At 45.2% G+C, this 26706-nt stretch overlaps 1 protein-coding gene across 1 annotated transcript in view; it reads right to left on the minus strand.

Moving 5' to 3' along the window:
* The window catches only part of LOC130437299 (ALK tyrosine kinase receptor), a 63263-nt gene extending 37174 nt beyond the window's left edge, over positions 1-26089 (minus strand). The window contains exons 1-2 of the mRNA XM_056768602.1: positions 26026-26089; positions 24162-24256 (exon numbers count right to left, since the gene is read on the minus strand). Coding sequence (XP_056624580.1) covers positions 24162-24256; positions 26026-26078 — 148 coding nt within the window. The 5' untranslated portion in view covers positions 26079-26089. The remainder of the gene's footprint in view (positions 1-24161; positions 24257-26025) is intronic.
* Positions 26090-26706: the final 617 nt, after the last annotated feature.

Genomic DNA, 26706 nt, shown 5'->3' on the forward strand with positions numbered 1-26706 from the left:
TAGAAAAGTCAAAATTGTTGACCTACAGTTAGAGTCTATGAACTGCAAGGATTTACTGAAAAATATTTGAGTTTATCTTAGACCTTTGCAGAGTTTGGAACCTTGGCAAATTTGAAAACTGTTTATAACGTCTTGGTTACGTATGTAACCTCAGTTCCCTGATGGAGGGAACGAGACGTTGTGTAGAGAACAACAGATGGGGTTCACCCTTGAGAACAACTCTGACTACTATAGAAAAGGCCAATGAAATTTGGAAAATTAAATTTGCATGCCGGGCTCCGCCCTCGGATAGCCGGTATAAAAAGAAGCCGGCGTGCAGCATTCATTTACCTCTTGTTCTGAAGAGCCTGAAGGCCTCTTACGACTGCAGCAGAATACGATACGTGTTTGTGGCATAAGGGACACAACATCTATTTCCCTCCATCAGGGAACTGAGGTTACATACGTAACCAAGACGTTCCCTTTCTGTCGGTCTCTCGACGTGGTGTCGAGAACGACAGATGGGGTTGCCTATGGAAAACGCCACAACGCTGCATCGCGTCACAGTCTCAGCGAAGCGATGGTAACAAGCCTGGGCGTGTCAGCACGAAGCTTCGTGAAACTGTAACCTTCCAGTGTGGTGGTTGGGGGGTCCCAGAGCTTTCTTGGAGAAAGATGGGTACAGCCCTGACCGGTAACCTTTCACGGACGGCTCCTTAGCTCTCTACTGGCGAGAGGGCGTCCGGCTCGGGTTTACACCAGGTGAGCGCAACTCTTAATCAGAGAAGCGCTGCAGAGGCCACCTCCTACCTGTGGGGAGGAATATGGTGGATATAAGTATGTTCTCGTCCTTGGAGGAGAACGCATGGAACGTGCGGACTGGGTAGTTAACCACGAGGTGGAGGTCCACCTGGGGAAGCTCATGGGTTACCATGTGTGGGAACTACTGTCATGAGGGTATGGGGGTCTTACTGCATCTGATAGCACCAGGTCCGGTTAGAACTATCTGTGATAGGTCATATGGTATCCCGGCCTAGGGGGGAAGGCTGCTCTGCCCAGCCAACCCCCAGGGGGTGCTTGCTTAGTGATTGATGGAATGCCTGTTCTTAACCAGTGTCTGGGTTAGAAGGAAGGTTGGTGAGGTACCAATTTTCTTAGCCATGTGTTTGGGTAAGAAGAAAAGGTAGATAGCACACTGACCCAACCTCTTGGAGGGTGGGAAGGTGCTTTCGCAGGCATACGCCCCCCCGGATGCCAGTCCTACATGTTGCCAGGCAGGACGTGGGCTGACACCGGGTTTACTCCAAGGTTGTTAACCCTTGCGAAGGTGTTTGGGCGTAGCCCAACCCACAGCTCTACAGATGCCTGCTAGAGAGGCGCTTCTAGCCAGTGCCCAGGAGGCTATACCCCGTGTGGAGTAAGCCCTCAGTGGGCATGGGAGATTCTGAGATCGGAATGCCGTCGTAACGGGATCCACGACCCAGTGCGCCAGCCTCTGCTTGGAGACAGCCTTCCCCTTCTGCTGTCCTCAAATACAGACAAGGAGCTGGTCAGAGCTACTGAAGCTCTGCGTGCGGTCCAGGACACAACATGGATGGGGTTGGGTCTTCCTCCCCGATGGGGAGCGCCTGCAAGTTCACCACTTGCTCCCAAAGGGGAGTAGTGGGAACTTTTGGGCACGTCTCCGGGCCTGGGTCTCAGGATTACATGAGAGTTGCCAGGGCCGAATTCAAGGCAATCCGGGGACACAGAGAATGCTTGGAGGTCCCCTACCCTCTTGAAGGAAGCGAGCGTCAACGGGGGGGGCCGTCTTACTCAGGTGAGGAAGATCGGAGCCTCCGAGGGGCTCTTGGACCCACGTTAGGGTCCCAAGAGGGTATGGAGCGGAGGTGAGGCGGATTCCGCCCTCTCGCGCCCGTTAGGAACCTGGTGACCAGGTCGTGTTACCCTAGAAACTCTCCATCAACTGATTCGTGATGAGTGGCAATAGCGACTACATGCACTTTCAGTGTGGAGGGGAGATGTTAGTCTCCAGTCTGCATGTCCTCTGTTGACAGTGTGACAGGGTGACCAAGGGGACGGTCTGCTTCATCATTCCCACAGGGGGTGGTTCGTCAGCTGGCGAAGTTAACCATCTGTCGCGGGGGTCCCCGGAGGGAAGTTTGGCTCCGCTTTTTTACCTGCCTGGTGGGACAACAGCACGCACTGTCGGTTTGAGAGTGGTGACAGCTGTCGTATGTGTACGACCTCACACCTTGCCAGGATGTGAGGTCGGTTCGCCGAGCACAGTCCAGTGGAATGTGCGATCGGCTGTAAGTACACCCGGGGAGAACGGAAAAACTCTGCGAGTAAGTAGTCGCCAGGCTCTGACAAGGGCCCGGCTTTGGTGAAGAGGCAGGAGTCGTCCCGTACCGACCAATCAGAGCCGTGGCTGTGAAGGTTCGGGCCCGATTTTGTCCTTCCTGGGGTCTTCCCGTCAGTGTCCCTTCTCGCGAGAAGGTTGCTGATGGGGTGGAGGTTTCCCCCTCAACCTCTGCTACCGGGGTGCCGCCTGTGGGGGTACAGGAACCGGAGCCGATGTCGAACGGGTCCTGGGTTGAAGGGAAGCAGACGTCATGCGGGATCTCGGAGGCCTCTAGGCGGCCGAGTCGCGGTGTGAAAAAATGTGGCTAATTGCAACTGTCTGCTTCACCATCAAAAACGCTGCTAACGTGTGTGATCATCGGGGCCGTATCCACAGATGTCACAGCCCAGGTAGCAGACGAAATGGTGGCTGGTTCCCGTAGGAAGACAGCCACCCGTGACCGCAACTTCTGAATGACGCAGTGCAGGCAGATGTGTCAACGAGACGTGTCCATCCCTCTCCTCGATGAGGGTGCGGCACCCAAGAGAACAGCGGGACATGCCGCGCTGGAGAATGCTCAGTCAGTCCTGAAAAGGACACCTCCGGAACCGCCGAGACACCCAGGGGAAGGTCGCTGCAGGTAGGGACGATCCGCTGCAACACGTCGTAGATCCGGCAATGTAGAAGAAGAAGAATTCATTGAATTCGTTCTGTTCGTAGTCATGAGCGAAGGCTCTGAAGAACAAAAGGTAAATAAATGCTGCACGCCGGCTTCATTTTATACCGGATATCCGGGGGCGGAGCCCGGCATGCAAATTTCATTCGCCAAATTTCATTGGCCTATTCTATAGTAGTCAGAGTTGATTGGTTCTCAAGGGCGAACCCCATCTGTCATTCTCAACACAACGTCGAGAGACCGAAAGAAAGGGAACCTTGAGATTTCTTCTGTTACTTCTCAAGATAAGGGTTTGTTTCAGAATAAAATTTAATACATCTGAGTCTCATTTGTTATGATCTTTACCATAGGCATTTTCCCCATATTATGAATGTTAAGAGAACCATAGATATTGTTACCCCTAGAAATAAGACTGGACACTCCACTTCAGACTCTAATGCTGATTGACTTATGATGTAATGCAACTATACTATTTTATTTATGCATGGAATAAGGACATATTATATGCATCAACACATTCAAAAGTGCCATCGGAAACAGAGAGAGAGGCTAAAAAGAGGATGCCGCAGTGCCATGCCGAATCAATGCGTGGCAGAAGATGATATCAGTTACAAATTGCCGGCCAAGTAAGCCATTCTATGTTAGTGACACTCTCTCTATGCCACCTGAGAGAGATATGATATGCTGTTGTCCGACCCTTAGATCTTCTGAAGTTGAAAATCTCATTGCGTTTAATGATGTTATTATCACACTGTGAGGATCAAAGTGTCAACCATCAATTTCATGTTCATTGATCTAACCGTTTACTTTTAAGACCGTATTGTCTACCATCCAATAATAATATCTATTATCATTTATACATCACAAATACAGCATTTTATGACAACTGAAGATGTTATGGTGCTCAAAAGTAGAGCAACAATTGTTTCCTTCCCATATTATTTATGTAAGTTCATGTTCAGCTGTTTTGCTTTTTATTACAGGTCGTTAATGCAACATAAACAAGATATTGCAATAAACAGCTGTAAAACCTTATCCACTCATTCTGGAATTATTAAATTGTTACCAGTGTCTGGGATTATTGTCTTTAATGTGGGCAAAATTTCAAGGCAGATACCAAAGGTAGAAAGGGCAAAGTGATTTTATTGTTTTATCCAGGATCTATTTCTTTATGTTCGTCATTCTAGGTCTTTTCCCACCAGCCCTGTATCCTGAGCTGATCTTCAAAACCATCTAAAGAGTTTGCTCAGGCATCTTACAATTTTGTGCACAGAACATGAAACTCGAGAGTCTTGTCAAATGTCCACTTAGCACAAGCTTAAAGGTCTTGTCATTCTTGTGTCCTCATTGAACTGGCATCTCAGTTAAAATGTGACTGAGTCTTTGCACAAAGAATAGGTCTCAGGCTCAATGTGATTTATATGAAACTTAAAACACAAGCTATGTCTCTGTAAGTCTGTGGTAGATCACACAATGAATTAGGCTTCTGTGTGTAGAACCTTGAATATAAATTCCATGACATATTTTAGTCATGACATATTTTTAAACAGATAAGTAACAACCCAATGTTTTATGTTAATGTGTAATATGTTGAAACTTTGTTCTTGACATACTATGTAACATTGGACATGAATTTGGTAATACTGGTACTACCATCTGATGCCATTGCTGCAACCCTGTACGACTGTAGGTTAGTTAAGGGCAGCTCTTACGTAATGTAGTACAAATGTCTGCACTTATATTAAAGGTTTGCGGTTAAATGTGGGTACACATCAAAGAAAATAATAGATCTAAGTTTAAAAGAGCAAACTGGTTACACAGAATAAAATTAATTCAATCAATTCTGTCCCTTATCTGCGCAGAAAAAAAAATCTTGATATCAACCAGAAAAAGTAAACCAGTCAACATATTCTCATTGTAACAGTCATGAGACACCGTTCCGTGTTTTTCTTATGGTTATGCCTCTCCACACCTGAAGGGGGAAACAGGGTTATGTCAGGAGGTTTATCCCTTTAAAAAGGGCCAAGTAAGACCAGTTAGCGCATAACTAGCATAAACCTGGATTTCAACCACTTTTCTTACTCATTACCTGGACAAAATAAGTCATCACAGCTATTTTCTTGCCATCATCCTGTGAGCATTAATATTCATCATGCAAAGACCGTTCCCTTTACCGATTAGTAAGCAAAAGTTCATTGATGAAGAGATTGAGAGAATGCTAAGTAAGGGCATCATACGGCCATCTACATCCCCTTGGGCATTACCCGTCGTATTTGTTTCCAAGAAAGATGGGAGTGTTCGTTTCTGTGTGGATTACCGAGCTTTGAATGCCAAAACTCCATTGGACTCCCTATGCCTCAAATACAGGATATCTTGGAGTCAATGTACGGAGCCTTGGTATTCAGCAGGCTAGATCTACGAAGCGGATATTGCCAAGTGGTGATGGATGACTGCACTATCCAAAAGACTGCTTTTAACACCAGGAACAACCAATATGAATTTGTTCGCCTGCCTTTTGGATTGAAAAATGCAGGAGATACCTTCCAAAGATTGATGAATAGGATGTTGAAAGATTTGATTGGCAAGTGTTGTTTGGTATACATCGATGATATAGTGGTGTATTTCAAGGATATCCAACAGCATCTCCAAGATCTCAAGGCAGTGTTTGGCGAACTGGAAGTAGGTGGAGTAATGCTAAACCTCCAGAAGTGTAATCTTTGTAAAAAGTTAGTAATTTTTCTAGGACATGTTATCTCTGAGGAAGAGATTAAGACGGAGGGGTCAAAAGTGGAAGCTATAAGGGACTTTCCAACCCCATGGAATCTAAAGGATGTTCAGCATTTCCTTGGTTTAGCAGGCTGGTACCATTGATTCATTGCAAGTTTTTCGGAGATTGTGCCCTCCTTTGCACGCTCTGAAATGGAAGGATGCCGTATGGAACTGGACAGACGAGTGTCAACAGGCTTTTGAGAGTTTAAAAAAATGCTTTGCAGAAGGCTCCAGTTCTTATGTCACCGGACCCTAGCAGACCATTTAAAGTACAGACCGATGCCAGTAATCTTGGATTAGGGGCTGTTTTAACTCAAGAAACCGATCAAGGGGAACATGTCATTGCATACGCCTCTCGGCTACTTCACGGAGCTGAGATAGCCTATTCTAAACCTGAGAAGGAGTGTCTTTCAGTGGTATGGGTATTCATAATGTATGGGCCGTGGAAAAATGGCAAAAGTATCTGGAAGGAGGGTGATTTCAAGTTCTCACCCACCATGCCGTTCTTGCCTGGGTGTTCAACCATCAGTGACCTACCTCGAAGCTCCTGAGATGGGCCATCCGACTCCAAAGTACTGTACTGTCAAGTACAGAAAAGGGCGCTGCAACGTTGTTCCAGACGCATTGTCACATGCCATACCTGGGGTGGAACCCCCGAAGACAGTGGCAATATGTCAGGCAAAGGAAATGGGCGAGGACTTGCCTATGGCAAATCTCAAAAGGATGACCCGGCATGGAAAGGTTTTTGGGAAAAGGCCAAAACCCCCCTGTTAGACCAAAATCACATCCATTTACGATATACAGAATCCGTACTTCTTCCAAAGTATTCTGGATTCTTTAAAAGGAAGCAACTTGCAAGTAGTCATTTCTAAAGGCCTTCATCAATATTTCTCAAGTTTGCTCACGACAATCCATTGAGTAAGCATATGGGAGGTATGAAGTGTAGGATCTTACCCAGACAAAAGGGGACCATTTGTCACCTCATAACACCTCCTGACCTCTCAGTAGGGGTCGACTCCCCCGTGATTAGAGATCCGGGTGTCGAAACAGAGAAAACCATTGTGGGACATCGTAAAACTGTTGATTTCTCTGTTGGGCCTTACCGGCATCCGAAGATTTGGGGTGTTGTTTGTAATAAAGAGGACCATTGACGGTCGTTAATTACCATGACCTTTCAGTGGGACCCAAATCGGTGCCAGCAAGTCTGACCCAACTGTCTTCCTGTAACACATTCGTCAATTGACCAGGATAAATCCAAAAAAACCCTAGTGGACTTCAAAGATCTTCGAACAGGGAGGATGGGGTCGTGTGACTATAGATGGACACCAGATGTGTTAAACAGGAATGAGGGCAAATGGTCAGACTAGTTTGAATGTTCCCTCTTTTTCTTTAACCACACAAGAATAGTTTAAAACGGGTTTAAACCAACATTTTCACATTGTATCTTTGTCCCCATGTTAAGCGGCCTCGCTTGTAATCTCAAAAGCATGTGTGTTTAAGTGTATTCTCTTTATATTGTGTTTTTATACAAACTTCAGGTCAATGTACTTATAATCATGGCTTGTTTTATATCCAAATGTTTCCCTTTTCATTCCTTAAAAGATGGTGTACACCATAGAAATGTATTTCACACTATACTCAATATATCATATTTCATGAATTAATACAGCCCAGATTATAAGTGACCCTCAATGCAAATGAGCTAATGTCCAGAACAAAGAACCCTGGATTCCCCTCCAAAATCGACTCATCACATTGGATAACCCAGTTCTGAGGGCGTGAATCTGTTTAGGCTTAAATCATCTCTGAAAGAAGCAAACAGTGCTCAGTTTCTTCCGTGTTCGCGCGCTCCTGTTCGAACCACCTCCTGAGTCCTGCCTCTTTTCGGAGACAGATTCTCTTCGGCAAAATTACTTCGGCAAAGTTCGCTTCTGACTTCATCCGCCAATCCGGCTACCCGAGAGAAGCCGAAGGATCGAAACCATCAAGACTTTGAGAACCACCTTCCACGGGCACAAAACCTTGTCCAGGCACACTCGAAGGAGACCAATGCAAGTATTAGAAATTATTCTATACAGCTGCGTTTAAGCGTAACCCCTTTTTAAGGAGATTTGTCTGATGGTTCATGCAGATGTGAATAGCCGTTTTGTAATACTGCCATTATTTCCTTTGTCTATTTTCTTACTTTTCTTTACTGCATTTATGTTTCATGTTTTGTTTGTTAGCATTTGTTATTTTGTTAGTCAGTCGTTTGTTTCCCCTTTAGTGTAGTAAATAAACCCGCATTTGTGTTATCCACAATTAAACTGTTGCTGTGTAATTTTATCACATACTAACGTCACTTAAACTGCTTGATTTCGTTATAATTTCTGGAGCGGTACTGTACTACATACAGTAAGAGTGTTATGTTTCCATGGCCAGGAAAGTAATATTTCTTAGATTTGATATACGATCTGCGGATCACTCGCTGGACGAGTGAATTTAGTTTGTCGCTATTATCAGGTCTGCCGAATCCGTGTATTAAGTGTATAAAACAGGTATAGTTAGTCATCATTAATTATACGTCTTTTACTGTGATCAAACTCATAGTTTTCCCCGAAATACACTACATAATTGGTGGAGAATGCGGGCAGTTTTAAACGTTGTTTGTGAGGAGAGCCAGTTTCAGTTTCATTTGTGTCTGCATTTCAGGTAGTGAACTGACGCGTAGCTTAGATCCGCCGAGATCGAACGTCACCATCCGTGACGCCCCCAAAGCGGGCGATTTGATTTGAATTTATATCAAGCTGACGTCAATTTCTGTAGCATAATTGTCTTGTAGACCCAGTTAAGAAAGTTATTGGTTGACTTGTGTTTTGAGGTTTATTTTATATGTAAATTCTTTTCTACAGCAATTGCCGCTTGAATGTTCAAATTAAAGTGATTGTTAAAGTCTTTGTGTAAACGAGATGGTAATCACGTTGAAGTCAGAGGATATGGTGTTACGACTCACTAACACCAGAGGGCAGTGTAGCGTGTGTAGGTGACTAACACTTTCCTAACTCCACCCCTTCCTCCCTGACTTCCTTTTGGCGTGGCTCGACCACGCCCACCTTTTGGGTCCTCTCAGTCAGTCTCTTCCTTTCTTAACTTCTCTCATTTCCATTTTTCTTGTTTTGACTTCTCAGTTTATTTTTATTTATTTACTTATTTGATTTTGAGTTTCAGTTTAATTAATCATTGTAATAATAATAATTCGTTTTCAGGTTACTGGTTCTTATTTTTGTTTTTCAGTTTTCAACATTGTAGGTTTATTTGTTTCCATTTCCTCATTACTCCCTATAAAGCCCCCCCACCTAGGAACATCATTAATTTAATTTGATTAAAGTATCAAATGTTTTAATTTATGGATTGAATATTTGACAATTTGATTTCAAATTAATTCACAATTTGTTTTTAATTTTTTTATTAAAATCTGATTTAAAGAGTTTTTCGCCCTTTAACAATTTGGTTTGCTCATCTCTGTGTAGTTCTAGCTATGTCATTAATTCTTCCCCTAGAGCTGCCTGGGTAGTGAAGTGACGGCTCTCCTAAGTGGACCTGGTGAGCGGATCCGGCTCTCTTGGCGTGTCTGGCACTGGTGGTGGATTTCTCAGATACCTTTGTCCCCGGCTCTAGGTGACGGCACGCAGGGAGACTTTCAGCCACTGGCACTCCTATGTTTAGTGGGGGCCGATGGGTGGTGCACTGCAGTAAATTCTGGGGTACATAACCCCGGGAAGTGCCACTTAGCGGGAAGAAAAGCCTACGGGCTATGTCTGTTGCGAGTGGCACCCCCGGGTAAAATCCCAGGTTTCTCTGTGCCCACCAGTCGGTAACCCACTCGGTACGGTCAGGTTGGGCTGAGAGTTGTGACTGTTTGAGTGGTCGCACCTGAGTGGCGTGTAGGGCGAGGGGTCTGGGTGATTGCTGCTGTGTGTCCGGAGATGCTGGAGAGTTGGATTTATTTACCTGGGACCCATCTGGAAGCCCTCATTTCACGCCAGGTCTATGCAAATAAGGTACAGCCCCTACGGATTTTCTATAGGAAGAAAGGGAAGTAGCAACGCTCCCTTCCCCCGCTTTTAAACTGTGTAGTTTTCCCTGTTGTTTTTGAGCTTAGCTGCCTCCCTAGGTTAGATGACACCATAGCGCCCCCTACCTGCAGGCCCTGTCATAACCCTAGGGTTCCCAACCAGCGGAGCAAAGTTAAGCAACCCTCTCTAGCCCTTTTCTATCTCTTTATTTTGTTTTGTTATTGATTTAATTTTGTTTTACTTTTTGTTTTCTGGAAGACTGAATCTGCATGAGCCATCAGGGAATTCTCAGTAATATGTTGATGAAGTAAACTCCCCGGTCATTAGAATGACACCCTAAGTTTAGACCCATCGAAACATTTACTCCAACCATTTCCCTGTGCCCACACACACTCACTCACACACCTTCTATCCACCACGCCAATTCACAGAGTAGGATAAATAGGTGTTTGAGTTACGCCACTGACTGTTCACCCAGTTAGCTGCACAACACATAACATATAAGTGTTATAGAGCTCACTAAACTTGTAAGGACTTGCATTGGCCCTTTGTGCTTTTCTCTCTCACCCTCAGTTTGCCAGTATGTCCAGATCGCCTAGCCCTGATGCCCCCTGGGACCAGCTAGAGACCTGGTTGAGCGCAATGACGGATGCGCTCCTACCCGAGGCGACTAAAGACATACAGGGTCTGAACCGTGAGCAGCTGGATGACAACTTGGACCAGTTGATGGCCCAAGATCCAACACAAAGCTACGCCCACAAGGAGCTGGCCAAGGCCATGGGTAGCCTCGCCCACAACCTCATCGCCCAGTTGAAGCTGAGCGACGGAAACGTCACCCTCCTGGAGCAGGAGACAACGGCATTAAAGCTTCAGGCTGAGGAGGCCCGCAGGAACCAGGCAGACGCCCAGAAAAGCCTAGATCAACTAACCCTAGAGACCAAGGAGCTGGCAAAAGAGGAGTGCGACTCCGAGCTAAAGGAAGAGAGGGAAAAGCTTCAGGACGCCTTGACCGACCTCCGTGCAGACATAGAAGCCCGAGAACGGTTGGAAAAGCAGGCCCGCAATGACCTAGAATGCAAGCTCCATGAAGCAGAGACTCTATTACGACGGGCTGAAACCGAACTGAAAGAGAGGGATGCAAAATTCAAAGCCTCCGAGAGACACTTTCAATCAGCCCGAGCTGAAGCCCAAAACTTGGCTCAGCAACACGACCAACTTCAGTCTGAATTTGATACCGTGCAAAGAGAACTAAAGTACGCATACATATTTCAAGCTGAACGAAAGGGGGAGGGTTACACTACCGATCCCCCCCCGGCAAGCAGGATCAGACTTCCCAGCCAAGCACCCTCCGAGAAAGAGGAAGCTGATAGCCTGCGGTTTAAAACATCACCTGCCAGCATCCGAGAGCCTGTAACTGCCAATGAGGGATGGGAGCGTCAGCAGAGAATCCCTACAAACTGCAGCATGGCTCCCAAGGACCTGGACAAGCTAGCCAGAAACATTCCCACGTTTACACCAAATCCTGCAGGAGGACATGACATACACGCCTACCTGCAAGATATTAACTTTCATCTGCAAACCATGCCAAATGTTCCCACAAGAGACAGACTGTATTTGCTCAGGATAACATCCAGTCGAGAGGTGCGCAGTTTCCTAGACCGGCAGTCCGAAACTGTAAAAGGGGATTACAAGCAACTGCAGCAGGCTCTAATTAAGGAGTTTTCAGACCCAGAATCTGAACAGGGATTGGTTGCTGCCATGGACCTTAAACAGGGCCGCCTCGAAACCCCACAGGCCTATTACAACAGACTGAGACGAACATACTTTGGTGCCAGAAATGAGCCAGAGATGGAGGAGGATTTTAACTTCAGAACTCTTTTCCTGCGTAACCTGCATCCTAGCGTGAGCCACCACTTAGGAGTCACGGCATGCCCCCGCACCATGACAACTCAACAGCTGCGGGACTTAGCCCATAAGGCCTCTGTAAAGGTCAAGACTGCCTCTGAAAAGACTATGAAAAATCCTGTCATTCTTCCTGTCTCTGAGCAATACCCCGAGCTCACTTTGGAGGGCTCTCAACCACGTCACGATGCTAGGCCTGTCCACAGAGAGGCAAGGGATTTTATTGGCACCCAAGAACGGCGCGACCACGCTGGTGCTCGACCTAAGCATCAGACAGGATATCCCGAGAGGCCCTGGAGCAGGACACGTTCGTGGGACGATCCAAGGGGCGGTGCTGCATGGGAAGGTAATCGCCGACCTAGGAATCACCGATCGGCAGTAGCAAGGGCAACCAGCCCAAACCGTCACCAGAGAAATGCACCTCAACACCCCTGTGATCGGTCCAAACCTCATTGTTCTCCAGAGCAGAACGGCACAGAAACCTCAGAGTCAGCAGAGATCCTGAAGATACTAAGGGATTTGATGCACAAAGGGCCTACCAAGCAAAACAAGAAGGATAAGCCAGATTCCTTGTGACTACGAGTGGCGAAAATCAACGACCCTTCAGAAGGCTCTCCTCCTAAAGACAATTCACAGATCTCTGCAAACACCCCCACCAACTCAGAAACAACACATCAACCGACGGCCGAACATCCAGATTCAAACAGAACATTTCAGTCAGCCATCAATCAAGATCCCCAAATACCCGAGAGTGCTGTGTTAGTTATCTGTCTTCATTCCGAACAACCAGATACCACCCCTAACTGCCTGTCAGTCACCACGCAGGCCCCTGTACCAAGGCTTTTGGGAAATCTGATTGAAAAGGGAGTGGCCAGGAAACTATATCTGGCCATCACGTTGGAAGAAGAGATGAGGTTAGAGGCCCTTGTTGACACTGGAGCTGACCTCACGCTAATGTCATCACAGTTGTTTCACAGACTCATGGAAGAAGCTAAGAAACAGAATCGGACTCTCCAGCCGCAGAGGTGCGCATTGAATGTTCAATCATACAGCCAAAATGAGGTCCAACTGGAACAAATAGCTCCCATACACTTGACCATCGGTCCCATGAGCCTGGTACACCCGGTGTACATCTCACCAATGGACACTTATCCTCTCCTCATTGGCAAGGACCTGCTAGATCGCTTCGAGCCACTGATGGATTTCAAACAGCTAAAAATCTGGGCTCAAGTGCGAGAACCACTGCCTTTTCCCGCAATCAACTCAGTCAAAGTGCATTGCCAGGTCACAGAGGTCAATGGCCAAAACCCAGCCGGTCGCGAGAACACCGACTCAAGGTCAACCCCAAGTTCAGGAACTCCACTCTGCTCCCTAAAACCAGCCGAGGACCCAGACAGCTACTTTCCTCTGGTCAAGGAAGCAATCTACCTGAACGACATGGCAATAACAGACACTGTTTTGGCATTATGGGCAGACAATTCAGCCATCAGCCCCACGCTGTTTAAAGCACTCACTCTACACACACCGGACATTCCTTTTGTAGCTAAAAGCACGCGATTCCCATTGGACTCTCACCTGTCAACCATGGTAACTGCTAAAGGAGTCTGCGCTTTGAACTTGAACTGGAATGGCCGGTCTTTAACCCATTACTTCCTTGTTCTTCATGATTCACCACACGATGTCTACCTTGGGGCAGATATCCTAGTCCGCCTCCAAGCTCACATAGACACTATTAATGATGTGGTGTGGGCACCATTGATCTCACAACCCCCAAAGGGCCCCATTGATCATAGACACCTTGCATCAGGTCAGACCATCCCAGAAGTCTGTACCCTGGTGAACGAACTTGAAACTGCAGTACCGGCCTACACCAAAGGGGTCACTATTCGGCTCAACATGCGGTGTGGCCAAACTCTCAGCCACACACTGGCCTATTTCCAGCCATCAATGGAGTGCACGGAGCTTGGCCTCACCCTGGAAGCCACACCCCTCACTGAAGTTACATCCCGTGCAGTGTACATCCTGTTCAATAAATGCACGGCTACACCTATTAAACTTCCCAAAGGCTACCGTGTAGGATGGTTAATGAGCCAAAATTTCCATGACTTTGAACTCACTGTACCAGTCATAGGCCCCATCCCACCACCACTGATTCCAGAAGGAAGCTTAGATAACACAGTTTACACAGCCCCCTTCCAGATGATCTCACTTGTCTCTGTCATGCCAATCGCCAAAGAACAGGTGTGTAGGACCGAGATGATTAAAGACTATCTTTCAATATACACAGTCTGTAGCCAACCCATCTGTGAAGGCAATGAAGTCACCGCTTCAGTAACTGTCAACAAGACGGATGACGCAACGATGGAGGAGCCCTATCCGGGATTTGAGGCACAAGTTCAACAAATCCTGAAGGATGCAGATGCCATACAGGACATTGAAGACCTCCAAAAACTTCGACAGGTCCTGTACAAGTACAAAGCATCATTTGCCAAAGACTCTTTGGACTGCGGCCTCACCAACCTTCATATGGTACGCATTCCCTCGCACCCAAATGCTCCCCCCACGTTCGTCAGACAGTACAAAATCCCCATTGCTTCACATGAGCCAGTACAAGAGATCATCAACTCTATGCTGGAAAAGGGTGTCATCCGGCCCTGCAACAGCACCTACTCAGCACCCATCTGGCCTGTCCTTAAGCCAAATGGCAAGTGGCGACCAACAATCGATTACAGGAAACTTAATCAACAAGTACCTTTGTCACGATGGCCGATGACTCAGCTGGATCAAGAGATCCCCAGCATAAGGGGGGCTACCATCTTCTCTACACTTGATGTAGCCTCAGGATTCTGGACTATACCGGTGCACCCGGAAGATCAACACAAGCTGGCGTTCACCTTTGGAAACCGACAGTACACCTTCACACGGTGCCCCTTTGGTTATGCCAACTCACCAGCTGAATTCAACATCTTCCTCAACAAAGCGTGCCCGGATGCCAGAGTAAGAGGCAATCTCATCTACGTAGATGACGTCCTAATGAAAAGTAAGACTGTAGCCGACCACCTAAAAGAAATAGACCACGTCCTGGACCAATTAACCACAGCAGGTGCTAAGATTGCTCTTCATAAGGGACAATGGGGTAGAACCAAGGTGAACTACGTCGGACTACTCATAGGACAACATGGTATTGAACCCCAATCTAGCCGAATACAGGCCATACAGAACATTAAAACTCCTGCAAACATCACAGAACTGCGAAGTTTCTTAGGAGTGTGCAATTACTCACGACAATTCATTGAAAATTACTCTGACATTGCACGACCCCTAACTTTCCTTCTTAAAAAAGACTGCCCATTTCTGTGGACTGAAGCCCAGGACACGGCTGTAACTGACCTCAAACGACATCTTTGCTCAGCTCCATGTCTTGCCTACCCGGATCCTCATAAGGAGTTCTACCTCGAAGCTGGATTCTCCAACCACTGCCTCAGCGCTGGTCTGTACCAATGACACGATCAGGACAAAAGAGTGGTCGCTTATGCCAGCAAAACTCTGCTCCCACCCGAGCTTAAATATTCAGACTGTGAAAAAGCCCTGCTCTGCACTGTTTGGGCAATTCAGCGATGCTCCAATTACATTGGAGCACAAAAGGTGATCATTGAGACCTGCCACCAGCCTGTCATGTTCCTCAATAGTCAACGTATCAGAGATGGCATCGTGACAAACGCACGCATAGCTATGTGGTTGATGGCCCTCCAGGGCCGTAACATTGAAGCACGGTATGCTCAGAATCACAGATCTGCACTTGGCAATGGACTTGCCGCATGTCAAAGTTGCTCTGATGACATACCAAACGCCACGTTGGAGCCAATGGAAACCCAGCTGCAACAATCCACCAGTCATAGGTACTTTGAAGAAAATGTATGCCAAGGCATGCCAACGGCCTACGTCGATGGTTGCTCATACAACCACCAGGGTACCCTAAAGGCTGGAGCAGGAGTCTTGTGGGTGAACAACAAACCTTGTCCACCCAAATACTTCAACCTGGGCCCACAGTCGTCACAATGGGCAGAAGTGGCAGCCATTCTGATCACCCTCCAGATTGCATCGGATAACTGCATCAAAGAACTCCTTATCTGCACGGACTCGAACTACGCCAGACTGAGCTTCACATGCCATCTCTCTGGCTGGACACAGAATGGGTTCAGAACTGCTAACAACAAGCCAGTCAAGCATCAACACCTGTTCCAATCATGCAACGCCATCACCAATGAACATGATATGCTTGTCTACTGGAAAAAGGTTAAAGGGCACTCGAAACAGCCTGGTCAAGACAAAGACTTGAATGATCAGACAGATGCCCTTGCGAAAGCAGGTGCACTCCATGGCGATCTGTGGTCGCCTCCAACCCCCCCACCCACCCCTTCTGTGGCAGCTGTTACACGCAGCCAACGTCTCGCTGACGCTGTTTTACCAGCATCACAAACTCTGTCACTAGCTCCCCAAATTTCTAAAGACGACATAGCTTCTCTCCAAGCCTCTGACGACACCATACAAGCTATTTTACACCACCTTGCTGACCCCTCCACCTACCCAATCATGTCTGCTGACCTCGCTAAGCTACCAGGCCTCAAACGATTGAGTGACATAAAGCACACGTTGCGCGTGACAGACAACATCCTCTGGTACGTCCCTGATGAACTCACAACACCAAAGCTCGTGGTTCCCCAGTGCAAAAGGGGGGTCATGCTAATGTATGCCCACGACGCACCATGTGCCGGACACCACGGTATCAGAGCCACCTATGAAACACTAAAACAGGTAGCATACTGGCCCGGCATGCAGCAGGATGTTACAGAGTATGTCAGGGGATGTCTGGTTTGCTGCCAGTTCCAGCCGGCAAACCCAAATCACAGAGCCCCACTGCAACGCAGAGGAATAACATTCCCATGGTCAGACTTACAGATCGACTGGGTCGGACCCTTACCTAGGTCAACGAGGGGCAACAAATACTTCTTGACGGTTGTGTGTCAATTTACCAAGTGGGTAGAGTGCCTTCCAGCACCCAACGACACAGCCCAAACAACAGCATACCTTTTGATGAACCACGTCTTCTCCAGGTTCGGATTGCCATTGAGGGTTAACTCGGACAGAGGAACACACTTCACGGCAGAGACTATGCAAGAGATGTGGAAACTATTGGGCGTGCGAGCCCAGCTCCATATCAGTCATCATCCAATCTCATCCGGCCAAGTGGAGCGAACCAACCGGACGGTGATCGCATGTTGAAAAAGTTTGTGGCAGGGAACCAGAAGGACTGGGATGTGAAACTTCCCCTTGTGCTTACGGCTATTAGAGCAACCCCGAATCGGTCAACCAGTGTGCCTCCCTTCGAGCTGATGACTGGACGACAGATGACTCTGCCGTTACACCTGTTATACATGCCCGGAGACTCCAACCTGGTCACAGCGTACACTACTCACCAGTACCTCGAGGAGCTGCACAGGCATCTGAGAACAGGGTTTGCATTCGCGCAACAGCAACTCCAGAAGAGTGCGGAAGGCCGAAAAGCATACTACGATCAGAAAGCATCACGAGAGGAACTGGATGTGGGTGATAGGGTCTGGTATTACCGCTTCGCCAGACCATTGCAGACAGCCTCACATCGGCTATCCAAAAAGTTTTTGCCACACTGGGCTGGACCCTACGCGATTGTTGACAAACTATCCCCTGTTGCCTACAGGATAAGGATTAGTCGGGGACAGACAGAACCAATCCTCAAATGGGTCCATCGCAACCAGATTAAAAAACACTCAGTTTCTGGGCGAGAGAGAGAAGGGGGGACCAACACTAACTAAATGTTACTCTCTCCTCAAAGAATCAATGCCAGAGAACCCACCATTAGAGAAAGCCACGAACAAGGCTGACCAGCTAAAGAATGTCACCGCTTATCCACTGCTTTCTTTCTTTTCTTTGTCACCAGGATGCTGCTGGGGCTTGCCACCCTGATTCTTTGCTTAACTGGAGGACTGCCCCAGCCGGATGTCGTGTCGCTAGGCCCTACATCGGGCATCGTTTTAAGGGAGCAACCTGGCCTTCTAGTAACCAACTGCCGGACACACACTCAAAAGGTCTACGTCCGACTCAACTCCCGTGACGTCTATAGAGCACACTACCCCATCGTAGCACCACAGCTTGGATGGGCTGGAGGGCGATGGACACAAACTGCGCTGGACCACGCGGAGGCCGACATCAGCCACATGCTCACCCAACTTCAGAAGATGACCGTCACTCAAGCCGACCTGAGTGGGCAAAACCGGCGCAGCAAACGTTTCCTGGGAGCTTTACTGGGGGCCGCCGCCGCAGTCGGAACTCTGTTCAACCTCGGAATCACCAGTGTCAACGCCGTGAGCCTAGCCACTGTCAGGCGACATGTGAAGGAGATCCAAACTGAGATTCCCCAGCTAAGAGCACAACTGACAACTCAAAGCGAAACCCTGCAGACCATAGGCAAGTCATTAAAGGGCACTGTAGTGGTCCTCAACACCCACAGTGTCCTCCTTAACCAGACTGTAAATTCCATGAAGCAGCTCTTTTCGGTGATACAGAAGGATTATGCACATGCTCAACTTGTGACAGCGCTGATGTCAGACATGCTGCGAGAAGTGAGCTCGTCTGTGGACAGTCTCGCCATGGGCAGAATTCCACCATACCTGGTACCGCTGAGCCTTGTACAGACTGTGTTGAACTCTGCCACCTCAGGACCAACCAACCCCCTTCAAGCACATCTTGCATACTCTCTGGGTAGTGCCATTCCTCTATACATAGCCCCCGAGCAGGGCGAGATAGCATTTCTGTTGAACTTACCCATTATTGAGTCTAACAACATTTACAGACTCAAGGACATGGTAAATGTCGGGTTTTGGCAAGGTAGCACCCACATCCGGATTCACACCCCCGACGTGGTGGCCTACCACGACAGCAATGACCAGCTGTACCTAGCCCGAACCTGCGCATGTGTACGCTGACCAAGGACATCCATTACCTTTGCCCGAGTAAGCCATTCCTCCGGGACAACACAGAAGGAATCTGTGGTATGCACCCCATGAGAAGCGACACCCGCTGCCCCGCGGAGGCTAGACCTCGTGTCCAAGTCACCTACACCCAGGCCGAAATTGTGGGAGACCGCTGGTTAGTCAACACCCCAGCTCGGGTAGCAACTCTAACCTATGACCAGCATGATACCGCTACTCGCATCAGCTTACTTGATCAGACTATGTGGATTCAAGTCCCGAAGGACGCAATCCTGCACATTGATGATTTGGCACTCTATCATTTACCCAGCGAAGAATACCACACCGAGCTGGAGGTTTCTACCTTTTTCAAGGACTTTAATTTCACCCTCGGTCCTGAACTAGAGATGAGGATTGCAGAGGGAGGGCTCCAGTTGATCGATATCACCCCCATCGACCAGGCCTTACTGACTCTTGATCGGATGTCTGCTCTTACCAACTCCCCTGTGGTCCGATCCTGGACCGCTGCGGATACCGCACTATGTTTAACCACCACGTTAGGATATGCCCTTACCCTTGGCCTATCTTTTGTCCTTTACAAAAGGGTCAACGGAATGCAGGAGTCAGTAAACAAGTGTACCGCGGTGTTTCCTCGGACCTTCAAGCGGAGCCGCGAGAAAAGGGACACGCAAGCTGAACCCGAACCTAACCTGATCGAGATCGACCCACTGTCAGTGCATCACAGCACTGAGGACGAATAAGACCAACCTGTCACCTGGACTATTACGATCCCACCAAAAGTCGCCCGCCTAAGCTTCTATGCGAACCCCGTCGGCCGAAGGGGGGAATATGTAGGATCTTACCCAGACAAAAGGGGACCATTTGTCACCTCATAACACCTCCTGACCTCTCAGTAGGGGTCGACTCCCCCGTGATTAGAGATCCGGGTGTCGAAACAGAGAAAACCATTGTGGGACATCGTAAAACTGTTGATTTCTCTGTTGGGCCTACCGGCATCCGAAGATTTGGGGTGTTGTTTGTAATAAAGAGGACCATTGACGGTCGTTAATTACCATGACCTTTCAGTGGGACCCAAATCGGTGCCAGCAAGTCTGACCCAACTGTCTTCCTGTAACACATTCGTCAATTGACCAGGATAAATCCAAAAAAACCCTAGTGGACTTCAAAGATCTTCGAACAGGGAGGATGGGGTCGTGTGACTATAGATGGACACCAGATGTGTTAAACAGGAATGAGGGCAAATGGTCAGACTAGTTTGAATGTTTCCTCTTTTTCTTTAACCACACAAGAATAGTTTAAAACGGGTTTAAACCAACATTTTCACATTGTATCTTTGTCCCCATGTTAAGCGGCCTCGCTTGTAATCTCAAAAGCATGTGTGTTTAAGTGTATTCTCTTTATATTGTGTTTTTATACAAACTTCAGGTCAATGTACTTATAATCATGGCTTGTTTTATATCCAAATGTTTCCCTTTTCATTCCTTAAAAGATGGTGTACACCATAGAAATGTATTTCACACTATACTCAATATATCATATTTCATGAATTAATACAGCCCAGATTATAAGTGACCCTCAATGCAAATGAGCTAATGTCCAGAACAAAGAACCCTGGATTCCCCTCCAAAATCGACTCATCACATTGGATAACCCAGTTCTGAGGGCGTGAATCTGTTTAGGCTTAAATCATCTCTGAAAGAAGCAAACAGTGCTCAGTTTCTTCCGTGTTCGCGCGCTCCTGTTCGAACCACCTCCTGAGTCCTGCCTCTTTTCGGAGACAGATTCTCTTCGGCAAAATTACTTCGGCAAAGTTCGCTTCTGACTTCATCCGCCAATCCGGCTACCCGAGAGAAGCCGAAGGATCGAAACCATCAAGACTTTGAGAACCACCTTCCACGGGCACAAAACCTTGTCCAGGCACACTCGAAGGAGACCAATGCAAGTATTAGAAATTATTCTATACAGCTGCGTTTAAGCGTAACCCCTTTTTAAGGAGATTTGTCTGATGGTTCATGCAGATGTGAATAGCCGTTTTGTAATACTGCCATTATTTCCTTTGTCTATTTTCTTAGTTTTCTTTACTGCATTTATGTTTCATGTTTTGTTTGTTAGCATTTGTTATTTTGTTAGTCAGTCGTTTGTTTCCCCTTTAGTGTAGTAAATAAACCCGCATTTGTGTTATCCACAATTAAACTGTTGCTGTGTAATTTTATCACATACTAACGTCACTTAAACTGCTTGATTTCGTTATAATTTCTGGAGCGGTACTGTACTACATACAGTAAGAGTGTTATGTTTCCATGGCCAGGAAAGTAATATTTCTTAGATTTGATATACGATCTGCGGATCACTCGCTGGACGAGTGAATTTAGTTTGTCGCTATTATCAGGTCTGCCGAATCCGTGTATTAAGTGTATAAAACAGGTATAGTTAGTCATCATTAATTATACGTCTTTTACTGTGATCAAACTCATAGTTTTCCCCGAAATACACTACAGAAGACCTTACGCCGACTGCTCAATGGGGTATACTTGCCAGATATTTGACGAGATGTCTGTAATTACTGCAAGCAATGTCAGATTTGCCAACAATATAAACCCCGAATTACAAAACTCTCTGGATTGTTGCAATCTACACCGATCAAGGAACCTGGATATATGTTGGGACTGGACCTCATTGGACCTTTTCCAAGAAGCTCTAAATTAAACGAGTACCTGTTAGTGATTGTGGATTATTGTAGTAAGTGGGTAGAAGTGTTCCCCTTACCCTCAGCCAAGACCCACGTGATGGTAGATATTCTTATAAAGGAGATCTTCACACGCTGGGGCACACCGACCTACCTGGTGTCAGATCAAAGACCTCAATTCACGTCTCAACTTCTCAATTCTACATGTAAGCAATGGGGGGTGGTTCAAAAACTGAATACTGCATATCATCCACAATCCGACCTGACAGAGAGAGTGAACCGCACGATTAAAACCATGATTGCCTCCTATGTTAAGGATAACCATCAGCACTGGGATAAGTGGGTACACGAGTTCCGCTTTGCGATAAATTTTGCATGGCAGGAGAGTACTTCATTTACACCTGCTGAAATTGCTCTAGGACGCAAGTTAAAAGGACCCATGGAGTGGTTCCAATATCAACACCCAGATCCTGATCATTCTGCCAAGACCATTGAACGACAGCAATCTCTATTGGACAGGGTGAAGGAAAATGTAGAGAAGGCCCAAGAACGGAAAAAGGAAGTACTATAACCAGAAAAGATGTCAGGAGACCTTTGAAAAGGAAGATCTGGTATGGGTTCGTACTCACCCTTTGTCTCGAGCAGGAGATACATTCATGGCCAAATTACCCCCTAAATGTTTTTTTTTTCATTAACATTTCGTGTGGACTATGGTTCATTTACCATAGATCTGATGGATCCTTTGCTGGATGATATTTCCCGAATGGAAGGTTACAATGACCGATTTTTACACTACGAATGGTGAACTGCAGATCGGGATCTCAGCTGTGTGTATTATTGGACACATGAACTCTTGAACCTGTGCAAACTTGTATCTGGACTAAATGTACTCAAATCAATGATGGATTAAAGTTTATTGATGTTGTAGGGTTATCGTCCGTCTATTGTTGAATATGATTGTAGTAGAGTAGGCGGGGCGCGGCCGTGGTTCGAGACCGGTGAGTAATTGTGAATTAGTGCCAGCTGTGCGCACACCGGCCTCGAATCCCGTAGGAGATGGGAGCATATAAAAGGAACGAGCGACCGGACCGTCGAAGAGAGAGGACCGGGCCCGAACTTATGTTATGTTTGTATTTATATTTATGTTCATGTTTTGTTCGCCGTCGGTCGTCCGTGAGGGGCCGCCGGCTGTTATATTAATTTATTAAATGTTTAAAATGTCTTCCGGTTCCCGACTCCTTCCTTCCATTGTATTGAGATGTGTTACAATGATTTTCTGTACCCTTGAATGATTCCATCCCCCTTATTATGAAGTGTGGGTGGCTTAAATTAGCAGTGATACATCATGATACACACACAGGGTCATTTTTTTTTTCTAATTATAACTAACAATTATAAAGTTTTCAATTTAGGCAGTTCACTGAAAAGAACACACCTTAAAAATGTTGGGTAATTGGGTAAAAAATTGACAAACTTAACTGTTGGGTTAATTTTACCCAGCAAATGATTTATATTTAACCTAACAATGGGTTGAAACAACCCAGTTTACATAATTTATAACCAAACATTTGGGTTTGCCTAGGGCCGGCCCCTGCCTTTACGGGGCCCTAAGCAGAATTTTATTTGGGGTTCCCCCTTTAACCCCAATACAATCGATTATTGTTAATGTTTGATTATTTGCACGCACACTTTAAATCAAACAAACCCAATTGTATTAGTTGTTGCAGTATTTGGGTTAGGGTATGTATGAATGTCATAAAAACAAAAACACACAATTGTCAAAACATTGACCATTTCATTGCTTCCAATTTAAGGTGAACTGTCCCTTTAAATTTTGAGCACAGACCATACAAAGGTAGTGGCATTTATTGTTTAATGCATTTAAGTACTTGGAAAGATTTTAATTGAATTTTAACCACAACCTATAAAAACCCTTTTAGAGCCACATACTTTAGCCCTTGAGGATGATTTAATAGAAAAAACATATTTAGTGCATATATTTGATGAGCATTAACCTAATTTACAATATGCACACAATTATTCTTAACCTAATCCAAAAAAAAACACTGAATTGACAGATAATTATGAATTATATGAATCACGTAAATTACATATTTTTCATCTAAATCAGCATTTTGTCATTTGCATCAGTGAATTGGAGATGGTTGTCTATAATGGAGATGGTGGTCTAGTGGGTTAAACCACTGAACTGGTAAATCAAAAAGGTTGCTGGTTCGATCCCAGCAGCCACCACCAGTGTGTCCTTGAGGAAGACACTTTACTCCATGTTGCTCCAGGGGGATTGTCCCTGTAATATGTGCACTGTAAATCGCTTTGGATAAAAGAGTCTGCCAAATGACTAAATGTAAATGTAAATGTGAATTGGCTACTCTCGATGTTCAATATTTCTATCGTTAAACACTAAACAATTTTCAAATATTAAATATTTTAAGTCACTTACAATGTGTCGTGTGTTGAAAAGTACTCTTTCAACTTTAAAATTGAAGCGTCTTACTGAACAACTTAGTTCGCATATAGGGAGGGCTCTGTCTATGACCAAACACTTGGCTGACATAACCAACATTTTATGAGTGTATTTAAGGTGCCTGAGTCCCAGAAACAAAAAAACTATTTAACAAACGATTAATAGTTAGATTAATTATGTCTTTTTAAAATGCCATAGTCGCTGATGTTAAAAATAGTACAAATGCAATTAACTTACTTTCAAGAAAACATTCCATGCTTAGAGTAAAGTTGTCCACAGCAAATGCATTTCCTGCACGAGAAGAAATATCTGCATTGAACTGCAGGTAGAACCTAAAGTGTGAAAGAGTTATAACAACAGAGATAAAATAATTTACAACAGTCCTTAAGTAAAGACAAAAAATATAAAAATCAGAATAAAATAAAAATAAAAAAATCAGAAAAACATGATCATAATTCAACAGGAGAATGGATTAAAAACACCATTTGTTAGCTCTTTAATCTCAATGACACTTGTACATTAAACCTGGTACCTGAAGGCGTGATAACACAAGATGTGCCGGCAACGAGTGCATTTACATGCACAAAATAAATGGATATCTATCAAAAATCAGCTTACAAATAAACCTGTTTTCTCGTGTTTACATGCATATCAATAAACAGGCTATGCCAAAATCCACATTTAAATGGAAATTTGAGACTTGGTTTCTCACGTGCAGTGACATCATCATCGATAGTCCATCTAGTCATAATACATGCTGCAGAAAATCATTCAGAAGCTGTATTTTATATCTTGTCTCATGTTCGCAGAACCTGCAAATGCAACAATATTTTTTTCATTTTGCCGTTTCTACACCGACTGCATGGTTCAAGAGCAGATGATAATGCGTCATTTCACTCTTACCTCTGTTTGGGACTTTTACTATAATGCTGTCAGGAATGCGCACATAAACAAAACTGAGAGAAAACCGGCAAGGAGTTTACATGCAGTGCAAAATCGGGGTAATGGGCAAAAAAATGTTTTTTGCTTATGCTATTATGCCCTTTCCCTGATAAAAGAAAACCGTTAAACGTGTTTACATGACCGTTTAAGCAGCTTTTAAGCAGCTTATTAAGCATAATCAGAGTAATACTGTGCATGTTAAAGCACTCAATGATGTCATATGCCATTTTCGTTTGAATGTATGCACAACTGAGACTACAGAAATATATTTTTTCTCTATGGTTCAGATTAAAAACATACTGGTTTGGAACAATGTATCAGTGGATGATAACAAAAACATTTTTGTGAACTATTTAAATCAATGAAAACACAACTGTAACCACATAGATGTGCTGTAAATGTTGTTCTCGGAGTTTCCCACAATCCATTATGTTCTTCATGCTAGTTCATTTTGAATAATTTTTTGAAAGAGTTTCATTTACTTGCTCTATTGTAAGATTGTCTCGCTTATCCCAACAATTGGGTCAAAAAAGGCACCTTGGGTCACAGGAGGTATGCTGTGATTTCTAAAGGTTGCATAAATTGTCAATAGTGGAACTGAAACAAGGTAGGGCAAAGGGCAAGAAATGAAATTTTAATCACTCTCTGTGGAACGGGATTAGTAAACCTTTAGATAACAACAGCAGAGGTTGGGGCAAAGGGGATTGTGGGGGTTTTGAGGGGTGTTGATAAAAGTCCAATCAAACACATAGAGATGTAACAGACTATTATTTTGATCTGCCCTCTCAACGCCTACAAGTCAAGAGCGGTTGCTAATTGGTGTAAAAGTGAGAATGAATGAGCCTCTTCATTGAATTTTTCTTCTAGAGAGAGAGTGATATGGTAAGCGAGGGATGTGGTCGCTCTACTGGGCCCATAGGCTGGGACATGGCACCAGTGGGATCTATTAGGATATATAGGGAAACTTGTGGGTTTGAGCAAAACTGAAAGCAGATGAGAACAATTTGCACAAGAGTAAGTGATCTCAAATCTCAATTTGTATAATATTTTTAACAGATGCTTACTGACCAATAAATATACGTGATTATTTTAAATCCCGAGTGAATACTTATGCGAAAGACAACATTAAGAATAAATGAATAAAAAGTTTTCGACTTACAGATCCACCAATCCAAAAAGAGGTAAGGTAATGAGTTTCCATCCGTTCCCCATATCAGCCTCGTTTGTTGTGTTCCAGAGATTGCGATGGGCCTCGGGACCTGTGCTGTTCTCTATAATCCAGAGGGAGAGCACTCCATTTGAAGATCCACACACCCAAAACTTGACCTAAAGATGATGTTACAAAGTCAGAACTAAGCACCGCTCTTTTGCCAAAATTACACCCTAATCCTTCGTTTAAGGTCTCTAAAATGGTGGATGTTTTAAGATTAATTATGTGATCTACAGCACAAACACAAATGTTTCATTATATTTGGATGGCCTACTGTTAACTAATTTGATCGAAAGGAAATAAATCAACATTTCCTCTTATTTTATTGATGCTGTCTAAATAACCATTTATACAGTGGAAACTGCAGTGTTATTTTTTCAACAGTAACAAATATCATGTTGTACTTACAGTCAACTTACACTACCTACGAAAAATACTGGGGAGTATAAGGTACCTATACTTACACTACATGGTATAAGTTTAGGGGTATGTGTAGGTTCAGGGTTAGTACCTAATTATTACCCAGGTATTATATTTATTGTAATGAGTACACAGTATGTACATGGGAAACAGGACTGTAAAATAAAGTGCTACCATCAATTCAATTCAAGTTTATTTATATAGCGCTTT

The sequence above is a fragment of the Triplophysa dalaica genome, chromosome 15 (assembly GCF_015846415.1).
Source record: "Triplophysa dalaica isolate WHDGS20190420 chromosome 15, ASM1584641v1, whole genome shotgun sequence".
In the NCBI taxonomy this organism is placed as follows: domain Eukaryota; kingdom Metazoa; phylum Chordata; class Actinopteri; order Cypriniformes; family Nemacheilidae; genus Triplophysa; species Triplophysa dalaica.